This window comes from Grus americana, chromosome 4, assembly GCF_028858705.1.
Source record: "Grus americana isolate bGruAme1 chromosome 4, bGruAme1.mat, whole genome shotgun sequence".
Taxonomy (NCBI): domain Eukaryota; kingdom Metazoa; phylum Chordata; class Aves; order Gruiformes; family Gruidae; genus Grus; species Grus americana.
The window spans coordinates 10,789,598-10,810,953 of NC_072855.1; the positions used below are offsets into that span (position 1 = coordinate 10,789,598).

At 41.6% G+C, this 21,356-nt stretch overlaps 2 protein-coding genes across 4 annotated transcripts in view; both read left to right on the forward strand.

Annotated features, from left to right (window-relative positions):
- HGFAC (HGF activator) overlaps positions 1-12,479 on the forward strand; it is a 48,012-nt gene extending 35,533 nt beyond the window's left edge. Inside the window, exons 10-14 of one of the 2 annotated variants that reach the window (XM_054823991.1) lie at positions 776-1,016; positions 4,450-4,589; positions 6,730-6,870; positions 7,989-8,137; positions 10,773-12,479. In XM_054823991.1, coding sequence (XP_054679966.1) covers positions 776-1,016; positions 4,450-4,589; positions 6,730-6,870; positions 7,989-8,137; positions 10,773-10,943 — 842 coding nt within the window. In that variant the 3' untranslated portion in view covers positions 10,944-12,479. The remainder of the gene's footprint in view (positions 1-775; positions 1,017-4,449; positions 4,590-6,729; positions 6,871-7,988; positions 8,138-10,772) is intronic. The other variant, XM_054823992.1, reaches the window with a different exon arrangement.
- Positions 12,480-14,428: 1,949 nt separating this feature from the next.
- The window catches only part of DOK7 (docking protein 7), a 68,724-nt gene continuing 61,796 nt past the window's right edge, over positions 14,429-21,356 (forward strand). The window contains exons 1-3 of one of the 2 annotated variants that reach the window (XM_054825366.1): positions 14,429-14,904; positions 15,054-15,099; positions 17,609-17,854. In XM_054825366.1, coding sequence (XP_054681341.1) covers positions 14,851-14,904; positions 15,054-15,099; positions 17,609-17,854 — 346 coding nt within the window. In that variant the 5' untranslated portion in view covers positions 14,429-14,850. The remainder of the gene's footprint in view (positions 14,905-15,053; positions 15,100-17,608; positions 17,855-21,356) is intronic. The other variant, XM_054825367.1, reaches the window with a different exon arrangement.

A 21,356-nucleotide genomic window follows, 5' to 3' on the forward strand; every position in this document is an offset into this window, starting at 1 on the left:
GTTGTGATACAATCTGTGATTTTTGTTTTGAAATACTGTATAACAGCAGTGTCACACTACTGCTTTCAGTCAAAATCATCCCAATATCACCAAATTTTCTGCTAGAACTTGAAAGATGTCAGACATGATTGATGTTTTGGTACAAATTGTCATCACTCGGGGAATTACGGGCCCAGAGAAGTGAATGGGCCTCTGTGAGCGAATAGAGGAAGGGATCCTGAAGATGTATGAGAGATAGTATTTAATTCCAAAACCTAAAGACTCTGCTCTTCCCCTAAATTAATATTTACCTGTTGTTAATGTTGAAGCTGACCTTTAGAACAGAGTAGTAATCTGAAAAGGCAGTTTATAAAGTGGTCCTTTTATTTCCCTTTTATGGCTCTGAAGCATTTGATAGGTGATACTAACACCAGCGTCCTAGTCCTTGCTATTGCAATGGCAAAGCTCGGTCCAGAATCTGAAAATGAAGATGTGATGGATGTCTCATGCATTCTGTTGTGCCTCTTCTGGTAGTGAAGGCTGTATTTGTATTGGTAAATGAAACAGTGTCCGGGAATGTTCAGAGGTGCATTCCATTTACACTAACTAGTACACGTGTAGCCAGTGTTGGGAATAGGCATAGCTTTCAGTCTTGCAACTCTCCTGAGGAACCGACAGAGATTCAGTTGTATGGGAATGTTTAATGATAATTTAATGAACTTTTCTTTTAAAGACTCCTTAATCCTTAGAAATCACAAGGATTTATCATATGATGACATATCCCTTTATATCTCAGCAAGCAGGGAAAGGAGGCCACCGGTTCCAGACAATGTAGATACTTCTGAAGTTGCCAGAAGACCGTGTGGGAGAAGACACAAAAAGAGAAGTTTTGTGAGACCTAGAATTGTTGGAGGATCTTCATCTCTGCCCGGATCTCATCCTTGGACAGCAGCTATATATATTGGAGAGAGTTTCTGTGGTGGAAGCCTTATTCAGACTTGCTGGGTTGTGTCAGCAGCACACTGCTTTGCTAACAGGTAAACTCACCTGTGAGTATGACAGTAGGTTCTCTTCTCCTCAGAGTCACCGTGTGCCTGTGACTGACAACAAACCTGAACTGAGACAAGTAAGAAAGAAGATGAGATTATAAAAGACCAATGTTTGATAAGGAGTTTCTTGCAATAGGAATGCAGCTCATGAGCTAACAAATAGCTTGGAGTCCTATTACCTCACAAGCCCTTATCTTGCTCCTTAAGGAGTCTCAAAGCAGCTAAATGACCCAACTGAAGGAATAAGGTAGTGCTGAGCAGGACATAGAATGGGAGCTTGCATGTGCAGGCATCTGCAAGGGCTTATAAGTATTTGTCTTCTCCTCAGCTTCCTTTTTGAACATTTATTCCTGCTTTGAGGTGTAACAGAGGTGGCTGCTCACTGCTGTGTTTTGTTCAAAAAAGGCTGAGACAGCCAAGCAATGATTTATTAGAGATGATAAATTGGTTGACATAAATAGAGTGGGCTGAGCATTACAAAAAGCCAAAGGGAATAACTGAACTCTTAATTTTTTGAGGCTGATTTCCTTGACAATTGTTTTGGGTTTTCTGGAGGGTTTTTTGTCCTCTACCTGTGGGACACTGGAGAAAATATTGACTATAGGATATTCTTACTTTATTCTAAATATTTCATTTTCTACAAATACTGAACACTTTCCCTGATTTCAGTTTGATCACATTGATGGGAAAAATATTACATCATTTCATACCCATTGTTCTTTTGCATAGTAAAGGAGCCAAGAGAAACAGAAAACCTCGTGCCAGAATACATACACTGATAGCTTGCGGAGCTAATAATACCATTGTGAATGCTGTACTGAAGCATTTGGAGCTCGAGCCACAACGCATTTGTTTTTCAAATGTTGTGAAATAGCTACTAACTTTGGCAGCTATTCAGGACATTTCCACCCACTTCCAGCTGGTGGTTTGGTACATACAGATTTTCCATAATTGCTGCATTGTAATTTGTGCTCTTCCGTATGTTTAGTACCTCTGGGTTAGCCACAATTTCAACCGTTTTCCGCTAGGCGACAATAGATACCTGTGCAGCTAACTCAGGGTTTTTTATTCCTTTTCTGCAACCCCTCCTGTTTTATTTCTTTTCCTGAATGAACCACCTGTAAGTCATAGTAGAACCATTCAGTATCTTTAAAATCTATTCTAAATACTATCCTGGGAAGCAAACTTCCTCTCTGTTTTACAGGCCCAAAATCTGATTTTCAAGGAGGTTGATTTACCACTGCAAAGAGACTGAGAAATTCCTGGCCCCGCATATTGATCGAAGAATATTTTATTGTCTTCTTGTGTTGCAGTCATGGAAAAATGAACTTTGTGCTTTCCTTTGTTAGTTATAAGCACAGTTATTGTTGCAGGGTAGCTGCCAGCTCCCTGTGCTGCCATTAGCTAGAATCTCTTTCCTCTAGGTACGTTACTGTTGATCATTGCTTCATGCTCAGTACTGGAGGAGACTCCGCAGAGCTTTTGTATCGGATGGGCACTACTGATGCACAGAAACACAACTAGGGAAACTTTGCAATGATGTTGACGACTCTGCATCTGTGCATGATGCGTGACACCAGATATTTTCTGCTCCTGCACTGGATAGCAAAACATATGAGTGCTCTGATGTTGAAGACACTTGCTAAATTCATTGTAGACTTATGCACATGTAGATTGAATTGGTTTTAACGCAAGAGTGAAATTTGAATTCTGTTGCTTTCAAAGCTAGAGAATTTACTGTCTTTCCAAACACTTCCTAATTATTCCCAAATGTCCCTTTCTTCCCAACTGTTGTACTGGTTCTTGTTAATTGTCTGTCCTTGGACACTGGATATGAGAGGACTGTGGTCTTTTTAATGTAAACAATCAGTGGCTGTAAAAGGTGGTGTGGATTACAAAAACTGTATTCTCCTCTGAGTGTGGTTTTTCCCATTAGATCAGTGTGCTGTTGGGACCTTTCTCCACCAAGTCGCTTCTGATTCTAGACAGCTGACTTAACATAGTGTCGTGAATGGAGTCATGCACTTCACTCATAAGAGAGAAGCAACAGTATACTTTATTGATAAAAATCAGTGAGTTAATGAAGTTGAATGGTAAATGCAACAGTGGTTTAACAAGATTTGATGGCAAGATACACTTGTTTTTTTCCTGCATAGAGGACAGGGTCAGACAAAACTGTCAGGGAGACCCTCCCATTGAGTCATGAGGTTCAGAAAGTGCCCCCTTGCTTTCTAAACTCCTTCTCAGAGAGGAGTCTAGGTGCGGCTGGATCCAATCCTGTCCCAGACTTGGTCAACGGTTTATGTCTAAAGGATTATATATGTGCAATCAATCCTTTCTATTGCTTAGCTAAGATTTCAAAGTTTCACATGCCATTAGTCACTTATCGGAGATCTGTTGCAGCAAGGAATCTCTCAACCTCGAGGAATAACCTTGAGAGGTGTCCCCACTCAAGGGGAGATCCTGGTGTGCAGCCCACTGCCATGCAGGAGACTTCAAAGGGCTCCTGGGCTGCTCACTGTTTATGGAGTAAGACGATTGACTTACAGTCATATTTGCGTACTGACTGCAGATGTTAGTTTCTTCCAAATTTGCCTTGAGCCAGACATTGACCAGCACTGTGGTTAGGTGGGCTCATTGCCATAAATTAGCCCTTGGCTATTGTGTTGTTACCTGTCTCCCCTGAATCCACTTTGAGACGGATGCAGCTATCATGACCAGACGCATCCATCATGACTAGATGCATCCATCATGACTACCACTGGTGGTTATCGCTTGAGCAGGGTTACAGGAAAAGGTCAGGTCTGGGGGCAGGAGGGAAGCACACCATTACACATAGACCAATCTAATCTCAGAGTAGAAGTGGTGATAGCTCTTAGGTGAAAGCTGCCCAGATGTTCCTGAGTTGTCAGTCTGCCAGCACCTTTAAAATCTTGACCCACACCTGTAATATTTTAAGAACCTGGTTTCCCAGAGAAATGAGATATCCACCACTGACTCATCTTTCGGTCCCTTGTTTCTTCCTCAGGAATTTTTGTACTCATTGGCAAAGTCTGGTTGAGGTTGACTCACTTAAGTTTCTAGAACAAGAAGTGCTTGCAGCCCCTGAAGATGTTGTTAGCCAGAGAGCAACTGGGCAGCAGAGCCTGTGCTTGCCTTTTACTTCTGTCAAGGAGCAGCAGTCTTTAATTAGGCTAATCAGGACCCACCGAGCCTCCAGCTCACTATAACATTAGTCATCTTTTTCCTGGCCCACAGTAGGTAGGAAGCCTGGGAAATATGTCAAGACATTGTGAGAGGGTAAATAATGGACGTGGTGGGGGGCTGAGATTACTACAGTTCATGGGACATGGATATTGGAAATTAGGTTTTGCTTGACCTGTGAATTATAGAATTGCTTTTTCTCTCTTTTCTATTACAGTCCGCTAAAATCCACTATTAAGGTAGTTCTGGGTCAGCATATATTTAATAGAACAACTGATGTAACACAAACATTTGAAATAGAAAAATACATTTTGCATCCTCAGTATTCTGTGTTCAACCCTACTGAACATGATATTGGTGAGTATTTTTGTTCTTACAGTTTTACTTTCTGCTTGCTCAGCTTAGTTTCAAGTTTAGTTGATATGTCAAAAACTGCCTTCAGAGTGGAAAAATCATAGGCATTAGGAGAGGCTTTTGAGTGCAGGGGGTTCTTAGTTCTCCCAGAATTATAACAGCATCTGAAAACTAGACAAATTCAGATGAGAAATAAATTGCAAATTTTAAATAATTATGATAATTAGCCACTGGAGCAATTTACCTAGGTGTACAGCAGATTTATCATCATTTCAAGTCTTTGTGGGATTAGGCTTTTTTTCAACTGAAGCAGAAACTGTGGGCTTGATGCAGGAATTACTTGGTAAAATTCTATTGTCTGTATTGTATAGAGGATCTGACTAGATGAATATAATAGCCCCATCTGCTCTGAAAATCTATGTTACTAAGAATCATTTTTTACACTGAGATAGATTTAAAAATCAGCTGTCTTATCAGTCAAAAGTTAAATGCCCTTCTGATTGACCTTATGAGTCAGAATGACAACGGAACAGCAACTCGCTGCTTATTTTCTGATCTGCTCTTGTGGAAGGTGGCACGTCACCCAGGGGGTGTCAAGCTGTGTAAGCACTTTGTCTGTGAGACTGTTTAATAGCCTGACATCAGGGGTATCTTAAGTCAGGCAAATACTGGCTTTTTTGCTCCCAGATGGGGAATATTTTCTACTCTGTAGAAAAAAGGGTTCAGATTCTGTGTTGGTGGGAGATCTGTCGCAGCATACCAGGAGATGAACTGGATTTGGGGTATTACGCTGCTCTGAAATATCCTGGTGTAAACCACTGTTGGCACTTTGAGATCTAACTTTTTGAATTACTCTGAAATTCAGCTTGCCTCACCAATGTGCAATGTCCAAATCTAGGGTCAGCTGTACATGGAGTTCCTAAGATGTGCCCCACTGCAAACAAACAAGCAGGCAGAAACTGGGGGGGGGGGGGGAAGATGTGGGGGCACATTCTGCCCTGTCAGTGATTTCTACTGATGCAGAAGAGTTATTTTCTGCAGAAACTGCTATTCAAAAGGAAACAAACTACCACATTAGTGTTTTCTGGGAAGTTCAGGGGATTCAGGAACAGGCAGAGTTGGTGGGGAAGAGGAGGAAGGCGAGGAAGAGCAAGCTGCTGAGCATTGGAGCGCAGTTTGTGTGGGTTTCTCAGCCTGTGAGATACTCTTTACATGTTCCACAAAGGCCAAAAATGTAGTCAGTAGAGAAATAAGACTATCCAGTGGGATCTCGTTTGCCACACAGCTGGGCTGAGAAAACCTGGAACTTCCGAACAGCGTGATGTGAAGCTTTAATAGGTGTGTCCACATTGCCTCAGCTCTGTCCTGTTTTAGCGTGCCCAAACCCCATGTGCTGCCCTTGTTACACCCAGCACAAAGTCCCCTCTGTTGCTCTACAGCCAAACACAGGGGGATTGCTACAGGGGAAATGACATTTCTGCTACTTGTGACATTTTCTTTCAGTATCAAGCTCATGATGCTGCACAGTTCCATATTTACACTGTTTTCAGCCCCATGAGAGGATAGTAAAGGTTGTGTAGGTTGTGTAAAGCTTTATAGCTTTCAGAAGCTTGGTTTTGAAATATCCTGATTTTTTTTTTATTCTTTAATTTTCAAGATCTTGAATTTTGCTGAACTCAGTAATAACACAGAGCACGAAATACACCAGCTTTTGCAGTAATTAAGTTTTTAAATCAAATTGGAATTAGGCAGGTGGCCAGACTTTCAGAAGCAGTGAGCACTTGCACATCCCACTTATTTCAGCTGAAAGTCGTGGATATGTCACTGTTATTTAACTTTAAGGTGGGAGGAAACATATGTATTTTCTATCTTCCCCTTTCTCTACAAAGGCAGTGAAGCAAAATCTGCTCAGTGAGTGCAGCATAAAATAAATATTCCCACAAGGGGAGTAGCTGAATATTTCAGCCTTCAATTTGCTGTAAAATCAGGTGCTGTTGAGATGAGTCTGTCTGTCTTTGATTGAAATATCTTAATTAAGAGAGGCTTAGGGGATAATTAAAGTTGTATCTGAGACCCATTGCTGCCAATCCCATTAAAGAAAGGGAACAGACACTTTACTCCTCTTATATCTTCTGTTCTGCAGCTTTGATTAAGCTGAAGAAGAATGGTCAACGTTGTGCTGTCAAGTCCCAGTTTGTTCAGCCCATCTGCTTGCCGGAAAGTAACACCGTTTTCCCTGAACAGTTCAAATGTCAGATTTCTGGATGGGGACACAGGCATGAGAGTGAGTAAAATGAGAGCTGGTAGAAAAAAATTATGATAATTAAAACATAATGCTCAAGTATATGTTATACAACTGATAGTTTGGCAAAATAGTTTCCAAGGGACTTCTGGTGGGACTCTTTTTACTTACCTTTAGATGTTTACAGCATTTGCATCTGAAATAGTCATCCTGAACTTCCTTTATAGTCCTTGGAATTTGGAGTGGTGTTCTCTTGACCAAATGTTTATGTCTATTTTAGGATGAGCTGAGCTGTGAGCCAGCTAGATCTCCATAGACTGGGAGGGGAGCAAGAAGCCTAGTTGCAGGTGCTAACAATTTGACAAGTGAATCCTACCCTGAGCAACATGGTCTAGTGGAGGGTGTCCCTGCCCATGGCAGGGGGGTTGGAACTAGATAATCGTGAAGGTCCCTTCCAACCCAAACCATTCTATGATCAAAGACTGCAAACCAAACACAATCAATTTACTAGTCTGTGATGGAGGAGATCTTCACCTTCATCAGCAAGCAACTTTGGAAACATTTAAAGGAGAGGGCCAGACTTTGGGCTGATAAGTGCTTACATCCAGCTTGAGAAAGGTGGAAAAATCCATCCAATCCTTTCAGATGAGGAATTTCAGGATTGAGGCTTGGTCATGCTGCTTTGATGTGGAGATAGCAAGGACCTATGTAGATAGATGAGAAGGATGGGGGAGCTGGCTGTCTCATTTTGGTAAGAGACTTAGTATAAGCAAACGTTGCCTTTAGAGTGCACATTTACACCAGGACAAAATGATGTAATGGCACCTTTGATAAATTGATGATTTAATAGCCCATCTGGAAAGGGGAGAGGACAGGAGTGCTGGGGGAATGTTCCTGAGTCTCTAGGAGACGAGAGAACCCAAAGCGGATGAATGTCTGGAGATGGCATACTTGTTATTTTAAAGGGCACGGAGTCTGACTGGAGGAGCAGAAAGTGATCTGATGACTAGAAAAATTATTATCTTTTAAAGAGATCCAGAACACGAATATGACTGAGATGTGTTTTGTGTTTGTATGTTGTATCGTGCATTGTGTTTCCATGTTATGCTCTTCACATTCTATAAAAGTGACTTTCTTTTCCTCTCTGGGAATTTTTAAAGATATATCTGGTTATTCAGATGTCCTGCAAGAAACTCTGATTCCAATTATTCCTGAGGAGAAGTGCAGAAGCCCTGAAATTTATGGAACAGAAATCACTGAAAATATGTTCTGTGCTGGCTACTTTGATAGCAGATCTGACGCTTGTCAGGTAATGTGAGTCATTTCTAGGCAGAGAATATAAATGTGTATTATTGCCAGAAATGTTGCAGTGTTACAGTGCTTACTTTTGACATTACAGTGTTCCTAAAGAAATGTTCCTAAAGAAAAGAAACTCATGTAACTGCACTGTTTGCTTCCACCTTCATTTTTTTTTTTTAACCTGTTCAACATCAATTAAGTTCTACAGAAGGGCAAAATCCCTCCAGGGTGTTATATTCCTCCTACCTTCATGAAAGACAGTGGCTATGCACTGGAGGGTGAGTTGCTTTAGCTCCTGGCTGAGCTTGCAGCATGATGGCGATGGTTTGCTGGCCAGTTGGCAGGGATGTGCTGGCAGGACAACCCGCAGGTACCTGTGCGGAGCCAAATCCCCCAGCTGCCGCCTCTTGCCTAATGGAAATACGGATACCTGGGTAGGAGGTGGGGAGCAGTGGTGAGGTTTGGGGGAGGAAGGAGCTGAGGTTATTATAGTGGGTGGGATTTAACGGTGTAGAGTATCAGTCAACTGGAAGCTGTGTTTCATGACTTCTGTCCTTTGTGGAATGACCTCATGATTTTACTACTTTGCACCTCTCTCTGAACAATGTCACACCTTGGCTCTGACTAAGGATGCAGAATTGTTGTGGTGATAGATGAGACCATTTTTTAAATGAAGGATCAGATTATTCCTTACATAAACCTTCAGATTTTATCTTCAGTTCATTTTGAAGGAGGATGGTTATGCTTTATTAGCATAAACTTGGGAACAAGCAGCACATAGTTGGTAGTGAGATTAAGTAAAGCAAAGAATATCATGTATACTGTGTGCTGGAACCCTTATAGAGATCATGAACTGTCCAAAGAAAGGTGTCAAGAATGAAATGGCAGCAGAAACTACCTTGCTTGCTCAGTTTTCCTTACCTTACCCAGGAAGTACAAATACAAGACGCAGCATTATAGCTGGTTCTCGCTCCCTGCCCTGGAAAAACAGAGTTGATCAGGAATTGGAGGGAGAAAGAAGAAAGTGGAGGGAAGGAGAGACAAGTGGTCTGGAGAGTGTTGCAAAGTCTGGGAAACAGTGATTTAGAGTCACAGATGTTGCTGAAGAACAGTGCTCATGACATGAAATCATTATTAGTGAATCAGTAATTCATTTTCTTTTTCCTGTTGATGAACTTGTAGTGTGGTCTAAGGAGAAACAGTGTAAATCTCTTAATGTCACAACAAATGTAGCTCACATCTGAGTTTTCTTGATACATGTTTAGGAAGTTAAACTATAAACCATCTGTTATATATACAAGTATTTCAAGACTAAGAAACATCAAGTAGATAATGTGTTCTGCTTGATTATTTTTTAAAGATTTTTTTGGATTTTTTTTAGTCAGTTCACTGATACCAAAGTTCTGAGAAGTAAATTGATCTCAGATACAAGACTTCACTTGATGTCCCTCCTTTATAACAGAAATCTCCTAGTATAAATGCAACACAATTTTCCTACCTTCTTTGCTCTCAAGGGATTTTTTTTTTAAATAGGAAAAAATATATTTCTCCTTAGTCTCAAATAAGTAGAGGAGTGGCTCCTTTCACTCTTTACTATTTACTATTTTATGGAAAGGGACTGTTTATCAGGGAGTGTAGTGACAGGACAAGGGATAATGGGTTTAAACTAAAAGAAGGTAGGTTTAGATTAGATATTAGAAAGAAATTCTTCCCTGTGAGGGTGGTGAGGCACTGGAACAGGTTGCCCAGAGAAGCTGTGGATGCCCCATCCCTGGAAGTGTTCAAGGCCAGGCTGGATGGGGCTTTGGGCAACGTGGTCTAGTGGAGGGTGTCCCTGCTCGTGGCAGCAGGGTTGGAACTAGATGATCTTTGAGGTCTCTTCCAACCCAAGCCATTCTATGATTCTGTGTTTTTATTTTAATTTCTAACATTTTAATTTCATTAGAAAGTCAATCTAAGAGTAATAATAATGTCCTGTTTTCTGAATGCTTGTAAACATCAATAAGTAGAAGTGTTGCAAATTCATCCTTGCTGTAGTGTGTCATCAAACATTAGTTCGGTCTTATTTTTGGTTTATGGATTTAATGACAAGGTAAATGCTCAGTAGCATCAAATTCAACAGATGCAAAAAACCCCATATGCCTCATAAAACTATAGCATCCCACAGTCACATGGAAAAGCATCTATGTATATAACATCTTTCTTTGAAAACTTTCATGAACTCTGACATTTGCAATAAACTGCATTGAGAAACTCTCCAAATAGCCATCCATGCAGAGCCCATATTACAGAATAGTGTAAGCCTCAACATCTTACATTCTCCTGTTGAAAGTGACCCAGATCATCTGTGCTCTTCAGTAAGTGTCTGCATCTAAAATAATTTCAATTGTTTTAAACAAAATCTGATATTTTTGTACTTCTGTTCAATGTGGAATTAAAAAAACCAAAAGACCGTCATATTAGAGGTATGATTAAAAAAAAAAAGTTTCTACAATGAAACTTCAGTAGACCACTGCTTCCAGATTTTTTTTTTTAAAGTTTAAATCTCACATGTAAACATTCTTAATTTGGGACTTTCCCAAACTGATCTTTTTCTGACTGCTTTCTATTAAATTATATAATCTTCCCTTACTTTTTTAACACAGGGAGATTCTGGTGGACCTCTGGCCTGTGAAAAAAATGAAATCTCTTACCTCTATGGTGTTATCAGCTGGGGAGATGGCTGCAGCAGAGTCAACAAACCTGGAGTATATACACGAATTACAAACTATGTAAACTGGATTAATGAGAAAATAGCCCCCCGAAAAGCTACTTGAACAGTTAAATATGCTAACATCTGAAGCAGGGTTCAGGAGTTTTTTGGTTTCATTAAAATGGAATAAATATTTTATTATAAGCTAGTATGAAAACTGTCATTGTAATTCTTAGCAATTCCAAACCAGACCACCAAAAGTAGGCCTAACCCATCTGATGAGCATCCTTGATCTAGAATTTTAGGGCTTTGGATTGCTCATTATACAAGACTGTCTTTATTTGGCTTAATAAAACAAACATGTTGAGACAGTGCACCAAAATCTACAAATGTTTTTCTGCTTGATGGATTACATAAAAAGTTACTTGAATGTGTTTGTGTAGTTTCTGTTGGAGCTGTCATCGCCCAAACCAACCTGTAACAACATTGTTCTTGTATTCTCAGATGAGATTTAAAAAAAAAAAAGAAAAAAGAAAACAGGAGGAGCACCAAAAATTAAATCTCTTCCCCCTCAGAAGTGATCTCTTGAAGTTCAAGTTGAGAGACACCGGTAGAGCAACGTGGGTGAAGCTGCTCATCAGCTAATGGCAACAAACCAATTCTGGGGAAAAAACAGAGGGTTTAGGGTTTGATTCAACCAAAGATGTAACCACGTTTTTATATTCCCCTGACATAAAATTAGGAATGTGCTTCAGAGCTCTGCTGAATCTGGTGTGCAATTTTCCAGCATTGTTAATGCAAAACCTCTTGAGGGCACAAAGTTTCTTGCTGGAAAATATTGGAAGTCAGTGCTGCCTCTGACTTCAGACCAATGCAGTTAGGACCTTTTGCAGACTGTGAGCTGCTCCTCACCCTGAGGATAACAGTGGAAACATTTCACCTTGATGATAAATGCCTAAACGTTTCTGAAATTTGACAGTGTTTTGAAGATGTCTTAGATTTTATACTAACAAGTTGTTCACCTGTTTAGATAATTCAGAAAGGAGGAATTTGACATTTTCCTTGGGAGTTTGGTCATGTCATATAAACCACAGGGTTTGCTGTCATGGTCTATGGAATTGTTATGGGAACAATCAAAGGAATTATTACAATATATAGCTGTTTAGAGGCTGTGGACTCAGCTGCATAAGCAAAAAAAAAAAGGCAGAAAATAATTCAACAAAAAAAATTCTAGTCTGATAAATAAGAATGGAAAATCACAAGGGTTTGTTTTTGGTTGGTTGGTTTTTTGTGTTTTTTTTTTTTTTTTTTAATACAGGGAATCTTTAGCCATGTCAGATGTGTACATTTGGAAGTGTTGATGTGAAATGTTTTTCTTCTCTAATAGTGAATGTTTTTGAATTCTCTTAAGTGTTTCAAGCAAAGCTATGCTTTAAGATACAGAATTTTAAAGTGGTGTCTGGATACTCAGATATGTGTTTTGTTTTATATTACTGGCAATGTTTTCATGGGTTTCTTAGTTGCGGTGAATGATTTCAGCAGTTTAAAGAAACTTTGTAAGGAAAAACAACCAAAACCTGAATTTGTGTAAGTACAACTATACAACAATGCTAATCTAGATAAATGATGTAAACTGTTAAATAAAAATGTTCACCCTCTGTTTCATGGACTTAGTCAGTTATGTATAAAGTTACAATTAAATCTTCGAATCCCTCTGTAGGTTCTTCAACAGGTTGAGAGCTGGTAGAAAAATGAGATAGCAGTTCTCTGTGCTGGAAGGCACCTGAGAAGCTCTGCATAAAGATCGATTTCAGCTGGTGGTGCTCCCAGTTTTATACACGTCACAAAATTTCCAGTAGACAGATTTAATACAATTTTCAGCTATGAATACTGTGAACACTAAGATCAAAGTCTTTCATTTGTTTTCCTGAAGCACTAAACACTTGTTTGAAAAATTGAGCTCCACCTCTGGGGTCTTGATTCCAAAATAAGTTGAAGACTCTCATTGTCTGGCTTTGCCTTCCTGGCCATTTGCAGTACGAGTCTGGCTTGCTGAACTCCGTGAGATGAAGCTGGCTGTGTGACAAAACTACCTGTACCTGCTGCTGAAAGACAAGGACTAAATCAGCATGAAGGAACTGTTTACCCTTCTTTGGAAGGGATTCATTTGGAACAGGTTTCCACACAAAGCTTATGCCATTCGGAACGTCCAAATCTGTTCTGAGACTTCAGTCTGAGTTTGAAATTCCTATATATCCACACAGTGCGTGGTTTTACTCTGGTACTTTTGTGTTTATATATATATTCTCTCAGTCTTCTCTTGCTGTGAAGAAAGCGGCTGTTTGATAGGAAAGGTGTTAGACTGGTGTTTCTGACAATTCATGTAGAGCTTTTTAGCTGTCCTGTTTTCAAAAATCTGTGCTGCTTATATCAGTATATAGCAACAGCAATACAATCAATCAAACAGTTTATGTTTAAATATATTGAATGTTTCCAACTGAAATAGCCTATTTTCTGCCCTCAAAGGTCTAAATGACAAATCTTCAGTTGATACTGTCATACTTTGAACGCATTAAAATTAATTTGTGGCTTTCAAAGCACCCTGTTTGTCTACTGTTACTGCATTGGTTTGGTGGAACTAAATTTCATCGTTTGAGCATCTGATGTACTAGCAGTGTATTAAATCCCCAAACCCAGATGAGGGGTGGCAGGGAAATGGCCCGGTTAAGCAAGAGGTCCTTGCCTCACCTCTCACACCCCTGACACCGCTCACATTCCTACGGGACACTCCAGCCCCTTCTGACTCCCAGCTTTCTGTTGAGCATTACCCCATGGAAACTCATCCTCCATATTTTTCTCCTCCCTTTAAGTGCTTATCGCTTTGGTTAAAATGAAAATCCAACTTAAATTTCCTAGTGAAATTTTATCTGATGCTTTTCCTAACATGTATCTTGAAATTGAATTAGAATACGAAGCCAGTTGAACAAGCACGTCCCTAATTCATTATGAACCACACTTAAAGATGGTTTTATTAAATTATATGTTCTTCCATGCAAACTGACCGATTCAAAGGGAAGAAATAAATGCAAACATCTAAATGTCCCTTCTATTATGCTATTGAAAGAAAAATGTGCTGTGGTGCTGGTTAAAAAAAGCTGAAGAACTAATTACCATCAAATAAGATGCAGTAGGAGTATTTTTAGAATAATGGACTCTAATTAGTCCATTGCTCATTGAAATAAATCTGAGGACATCATTAACACTTCTTATTCTATTAATTGTAGCTGCGCTGGGTTTGGTGTAAGTGGTTGTTATCTCGTGACAGTTGCATTGCAAAGAAGAAAAAGAGTATTTTTATCTGGGGTAGTTGGTTGTACGTCTTCTGGGAGCCAAGGGGAGCGCTAATTACACTTTTTGAAAGAGAAATCAGGGCGCTATAAGGAAGCCGCCGGTTGGGAGGCCCGGGGAATGGGGTGCTTCAGCCCGCCGGCGCCAGGCCCCGCTCCGCGGAGATGGAGGGCGAAGAGAGTCCGGTCCGGGCTTTCCCGCCCGCCGCCCCCGGCCGCATCGCTGCCTCAGCGGTCAGCTGCAAAGCCCGGAGCGGGATCGGGGCCGGCTCTGGGCGCCTCGCCGGGGTCGCGCCCGGAGGAGACTCGCTGAGGCGGCCCGCGCGGGGCTGCCGCCCTCCGGGTGCTCCGGCTCGCGCCTCCCGCTACCGAAACCGTGGAGAAAAAAATAATAATAATTAAAAAAACCCCAACAACCCAACACCACAATAAACCACATGAATAAAGAGCCAGTGAAAAGCTTCCCGGGACCCCCTTTCCCCTCAGCCGCAGCCGCCCCGGCCTGTTCCCCTGCCCGGTGGGGCGGGGGGCGCCGGGGAGGGCCGGGCCGCGCTGGCCGCTCGCCCGCGTCGCTCCCTGTGCCTGTGCGGGGACCTAATAAAGCTATTTTGAAAGTGACCCCTCGGCCAGAGCGCGGGGAGGGAGCAGCGAGCCGGGCGCAGCTGTCCGGAATCATGACTGAAGATGACGGATTCCGTGGTGGTGGAGGGTCACGTCAAGTTGAGAGATGGAAAAAAGGTCCCCGCTCCCGGCGACCCTTCGGCCCGGCCCCGCGGCGGGCTGGGGCCGGGGGTCCCCGACCGACGCCCCCCTCCTCAGGAGGGGAGAGAGCCCGCTCTTCCCTCCTCCGGCCCTGGCTAACCCTCTCCTTTTGCCTCTCGTTGCAGTGGAAGAGTAGGTGGCTGGTGCTGCGCAAGCCCTCCCCGGTGGCAGGTAAGAGGGGGACCCGTTCTGCGGGGGGGGGGAAGGCAGACGCCGGGGCGTCCCTCCCTCCTCCGCCCGGCCGGTGAGGGGACAGGGTTCGGGGCCCTGGGGCCAGGGAGTGTATAGGGCTCCCCTCCAGGTTAGCTGCCGCTGGAGAGCACCCTCGTCGGGGCTCTGCTCAAGCCGTCGCTGCCCTTTCCTTTTTTTTTTTTTTTTTTTTTTTTAAATCAGCGAAGGGGGGGAATAAATTATCTGGCAACCGATCAGGCGGCCAAAAATAGGAGGTGACTGTTGCCGGAGCCCCCCGAAGCGTAGCCCGAGGCTGGTGGCCCGTAACTCTCGGGACCGCGTTTTCCTCAGCGGAGGCGGCGGGCGGCTGCCGGGGCCGTTACAGACCTGCCGGCCCTCAGGGCTGCCGGCAGCCTGGGCCGCACCGCTCAGGCTTTGGTCGGTGCCCGGCTGCAGCGTGTGTGTGTCGGTCGGGCTGCCGGTCCGGCCTCGGAGCCAGGGCTTTAAGCAGCTCAGTATCAGGCGCTGACTAAAACCAATGCGAAAGCTGACTTTTGAAGGCACGGTTACTTGGTTTTGGTTCCCGTTTAAAATGCCCTTTTTTTTTTTTTTTAAAGAAAATTATTATTATTTCTTCAGGGTAATTGGTGGCTGTAAAAAAAAAAAAAAAAGAAAAGAAAAAGCTGGCACTGTAAGCTTGGTAGTTATTTTTGATCAGTGTTTTGACATAAAATATCACTTCAATTTAAAAATAAAATGATATTTTGAATTAAAAAAAAAATCATTTCCATGCTTCTGAAGGGGAAGTTGAAAATGTTATTCAGAGTTGATGTTTTACTGCTGGAGAGGGAAAAGTAGGTTTCAGGTTTCCCCATTGTTCCCTAACAGGGAAAAAATTTGGGCCCAAAAGTATATCTTTCTAGGGCTAAATGTTGCCTACACTAAGAAAATGTGAATTTGCATTGCTGCAGGATGGGTTATGGCATCTTTTCCAGGTTGTTGCTGGTAGACTGAAAGTTTCTTAGTAACTGAAGCTCTTCAGACCTAACTCTTTGTTACCGGAGTCGTTACGGTTATATGTTGGTGTTCCAAATGCCTGTATCTCGGCTGAATCTGTTCAACTTCTCTGCGTGAATGGTCATTTGTTGACCTTAGAGCTAGTATCTAGATAGGTGAATATGGGCCTGGGTTTCTAACATGCGTAAGCCAGGTTTGAAGGGGGAAGATGAGGGAGCTTGCTTTGAAAACTTACTAACCGATAATATAGCTTATTCCTCAAAAAACCAGGATTTTTATTCTAGCAAAATTAGCCAGGCTTACCAGAAAAAGCTCCCTGTGATTTGCTTTTCTTTGTAAACCATAGTTGTTCTCTCTTCAGACACAGAACTGTCTTGCAGAATGCTTAAATATCATAGTTGCAGCTGTTTTTGCCAACAGGTGGGTGAAAACAATTGGGAGTCCACGCAAAGCTCTGCTTTAGTTAGCAGACAGTTCAGCCTTTCAGTCATTTTTCACCTCTTTGGAGATCTGCCAGTCCCTTGCTCAGCTGAGAGCCACAGGGCACCTTGCCAGGGCTCAGAGCACCGGACCCCAACATTCGTAAAACGGTGCATAGGAGGCTTTCTCCTTTGTAGTATGTAGGCCAGCTTAAGCTGTGGATGTTGCAGCTTTGATATTGACTGTTAATTTCATTTACAACTGGGTGCTATGTGATAGGAAGGCAACCGGGGGGGGCGAAGAGGAGTGCTTTTGTTATAAATGCAAAAGGTGGGAGAGAGCTCTCCCCTTTTTCTCGTCTTTTGGCTTTGCTTGTGAAATGTGCTTTTCCCATGGGACCATGGCACTTGAATTACTTTCTTCTGTTGTGTAGTTACTGTATAATAAACACCTCTAGGAAGGGGTTAAAAGCAAACGGTGACACAAGCAAATATTTAAAAAAAAAAAAAAAAGGTGTGGCACATAATGATTATTTAGCAATGGCTACTGTGTAACATTTAACTGGGAAACCTGAGCTGACACTAACAATCTGGCAGTGCAGTCTGCTCGCCATTTAGTAGTTGAGTAATCTGTGAACTACTGTAAGAATTTCATTTGTGGTTCAGTATGTTCTAATGGAAATATAGATGACAATAGCCTCTCAGTCTTCAGTGTTTGTAACGTGAACAGTTATCGTAGTGTAACTTCTAATGTTCAGCATTAATGAGTCAGGCCCTTCCAGGCTCAGGAGAGTATCTGAAAAACCACTGGGTTTTTGAGAAGTAAAATAGGGAAGACTTTCTACTTGCCTCCTGATTTCTGAGCCTGCAGATTACCCTTGAAACACGCCTTCAGTGTTTGCTCCCTGAAAACAAGGACTACAAACTACCTGGGGATGGGGTGGGAAAAGGAAACTGGGTTCTGACACTACTTGATCAAACTTGACCCTGCAGTTGTCTAAAGCACCTTTGTATTGAAGCAGAATACTGAGAAATGTGTTATCTTCTATGTTCTGCCTCATCATCTCTGACAGTTTTGCTTCTTTTAGACTGTTTGCTCATGCTGGTGTACAAGGATAAATCTGAACGAGCAAAAGGGCATAAGGAGAGGAGCAGCATGACCTTAGAAGACATCTGTGGCTTGGATCCTGGGCTCTCCTATGAGGGCTTGAATCACACACTTGCAATCATCTGTCTCTCTCAAGTTGTGATGCTGGGATTTGAGAACAAGGAAACAATGTATGCGTGGGATGTACGAATCCGCTACAGTTTGGGGGAAGGTAATGTTTGTCTTCTCACACTTTTTTTTTTTTTTTAATAGGGGGGAAGCAAGGAAAAACATAGCTAAAATGCAAATAACAAAGTACAGCTAAGGAAAAGACTGTCACTCATTTGAGAGTGAAGAGACTGGTCTTCCCCTTACATCTTAAAGTGGATGTCCCTTATGATAGGTTTTGGTTACAGTACTGCCCCATACTGATGGCTAACTATGAGAGATCTTAACTTAGTTTTTGATTTTGGCACTGAAAGTGTGTACCTTTGAAGCAAATTGATCAGACTTCTACATCTGGTCCTGCAATTTACTTGGGGATTTTGACAACAGGATTCAGAGGGAGTCTGAATTAAGAGAAGCAGAGTCCTGAGTAGAACTTGGCTAGTTCAATCCCAGTTTTCTGAGCTGCCTACTAAGGGTTGCATTAGTAATGCTTGTTGCTGCTAGTGTTCCCCTTCAGGAAGAGACATCTTGCAATAAAGAGTGTCATCAGACACAGTGTTTCCAGCTAACTTCACTTTTATGCATCCTTTTATTTTCTTGGTTAGCGGCTCTAAAATGTAGTGGTGAACAAAGAGTGATAATATTGGTAATCCATAGTATCTGTCTTATGTTTGTTTAGTCATAACTAGGGAAGGAGGGTAGGTGTGTGGGAGACACACATTAGCTGTCTTAATCATTTGTTACATATGCTTTGCCATCTGTTGCATTTGTGGACTAGTTTGTTTGCAGTACATACATAGAAAGATGGACTGGGAATTCTACAGAAATAAAATGTAGAAATATCAGAAGAGAGATGTATGCATGTACCACTTGGTGCTATCAAATATGAAGCCTTGTATAAGGGGAAAGGCTAGGGGGGGTTTCTGAACAATACAGGCATGAATAGCTGGAGTAGTTGGTACAGTTTGGTGTAGCTGTATTGTGTTCTGGTTCTATTTCTTTACTAGATTTGTGTTCTATGTACAGCATAGACTTGTCCTAAAACCTGAAGGAGAATTTGAATTTGTCAGAGTAGGTCTGACTCTTGTGATCTTGCACTGATGCAGTGCTGGAGTGGAGAGAGTTTTTAATCTCAATCTGAGTGTGAGGGTTAAGGTTGTGATAGGAGGAAATGCAGAAGCAGCAAAGTTGTGGGTTTTTTTGTTGGTGTGGTGTGTTGTTGGTTTTTTGGGGGTTTGTTTTTTTTTTTTTTTTTAGAGGAAAAAAAAGCTGTGAGTGAAGTAGGAGTAGAGTCTATTGGATGATGATACATGCAGCCATGGAGTAAAGATGGAGCGGGAGAGAATGTGTGTGGAGGTGAAGAACTGAAGAAGTAAGAAAGCAAGTGTAATTAGTTGAACTGGCAATAGTTTGTAGAACGTTAATTGCAAAAAAGCTTAGAGGAAGGAGGATAGACCAGAGTATAGAAATTTTTTTCAGGATTTTATCTTTCCATGCAGGTTCAGTTAGGAGAAAGAAGTCAAAGTGAGTCACATTTGAGTAGACAGAAATAGAAGAGAGTAGAGACTTAGATAAAGAGAGGATGGTGACTGGTGTTTTTTCTTAAAGCATAGTAAGGTTGCCTTTGTGTGCCTTGGAAGTAAGGTGGCTGGATGATAAAAATAGACTATGGACAGATGACCTCAGAGTCTGGGAAGCAAAAAAAAAAAAAAAAAGTGAAAGGAGTTGATGCTGTTCTTGAATGAGGACCGCAGAATGGAGGCATTTGCACTGGAGTTCCCAGTGTTTTCTCTCCATTTTTAGCAGATGAGGTAGATGTGATTCCTGGAATAAAAGAACTAGGATTAGAGAAAACAGTGGAATTAAGTGAGTTGAGGTATAGGTCAGGTGTGAGAAGAGTGCTTGAGCCCACTACTCACTCTGAGGAAGTTAGCTTATTGCAGTCAGTGAATAGCTGTGAAGAGGAAATGATTAGATAAAGGAAATCAGGAACTTAATATACCCAGGAACAAAAGGTACTATTTCAGTTCTTATTAATTTTTTTTGTTTGTTTTTGTTTTGTTTCCAGAATAGGAGAAGTAGATGGCTGGGGAGAATTTTGAAAAAAATTCCAATTTACCAAGAGAGCAGCACATGGCAGAAGCTTCATGTCTGGATCTGTTTTTTTTCTACTTTGGCTTTGTTCAGATTCGGATATGCTGATTTATTTTAACAGTGGTCTAGAATCTGAGCTTCAGCTCTTTGTTTTTGGCAGCTGTTGTAACTTGCAATTGATGGTGTGAAGAGTGTGCTCCACTCCTCATTTACGAGGCAGAGAGAACTCTGATGCTTCTGCTCCTGTGCCAGCAAAGTACTGGGCAGAGTTAACTGGGCAGAGGGGTCCAAATGATTAAAGATTCCTTACTGAATGTTATTCATCAAGACAGTTCTGGTATCTTTTTCATAGTTTATGTTCAAGCAGGTTGTGTAAGAACTGTGTGTGCCCAAAAGGGGACATTGTGTGACTACTGATTTACTCCCTAGCAGCACTACTGGCAAAGCTGTAAGTAGAGCTGTGGTTAGTTAGATCTATCTCTGTCTCCTTGCACATTTCACTCGAATGACTTTGTGGCTAATTCTGCTGGAGCCTTAGGGAACTTACAAATGCACGTCATAAATGAGGAGTTGACTTACAGCTAAGATGGTAACTAAGAACATAGCAAGTATTTAGATGAGAAGCAAGACTCAGACCTAGCTGAAATTCATGATGCTTGAAATAGCATAGGCAAGAAACAGGGAAGAGTGGTTGTAAGAAGTGAGACTACCTGGAAGTTACCCTGTAGATTTCATAGGCAGGTAGCTGTTTGTGTGATCTTTGATGGATAACCAAAAACTAAATCTATGTGCTTCTTGAGAAATGCTCCACTGAAAATCTTTGACTAGAAATGTAACAGTCCTGATGTTTCTCTGTGCCAAGATAGATTGTTTTGTCTTTTTTGTCTCATCACAAGGTGAAAGAAACTAGAGGAGCAGTGGAGGTCAAAACAATTGCTTGAGAATTAGATGCTTGCTCACCTAATTGTGAGCATTACTTAAATTGTTCCCTTTGAAACACTGTGAGATTTGAGCCCTTGAAGTGCTCTGAATAGCTTATTATTCAGAATGCAACAGCTCTGGAGGAGAAGATGGGAGATCAGCCTAGAACAGCTGCTACTTTAGGCAAGGACCCTTGCAATATAGGGGATACTGGAGTTGGGATTTGAACCTGAATTTTGTAAAACTGAATGAGACAAGTGTTTCCTTTTTTTCTCTCTACTCTTTTGAAGTTTAGGCTGTGAAATATGAAGAATTAATTGACATCCAAGAGTGTTTATTACCTATGAATCACTTAATTTCCTAATCATTTTAAATGTCTGGGCATCTACCATCATCAACTCCCAAAAGATTCACAAAGGTGGGAAAATGTAATTTTCCCCGTTTTATTGCTAGGGAAGGAGCGAAGCAGTTTATTAAAGGTTGCGAATGAGTCAGTGACAGAGCTCTGGTTAGAGCTTGCTTACTTCTTTGAGCCTTGGCTTTTGAGCTCC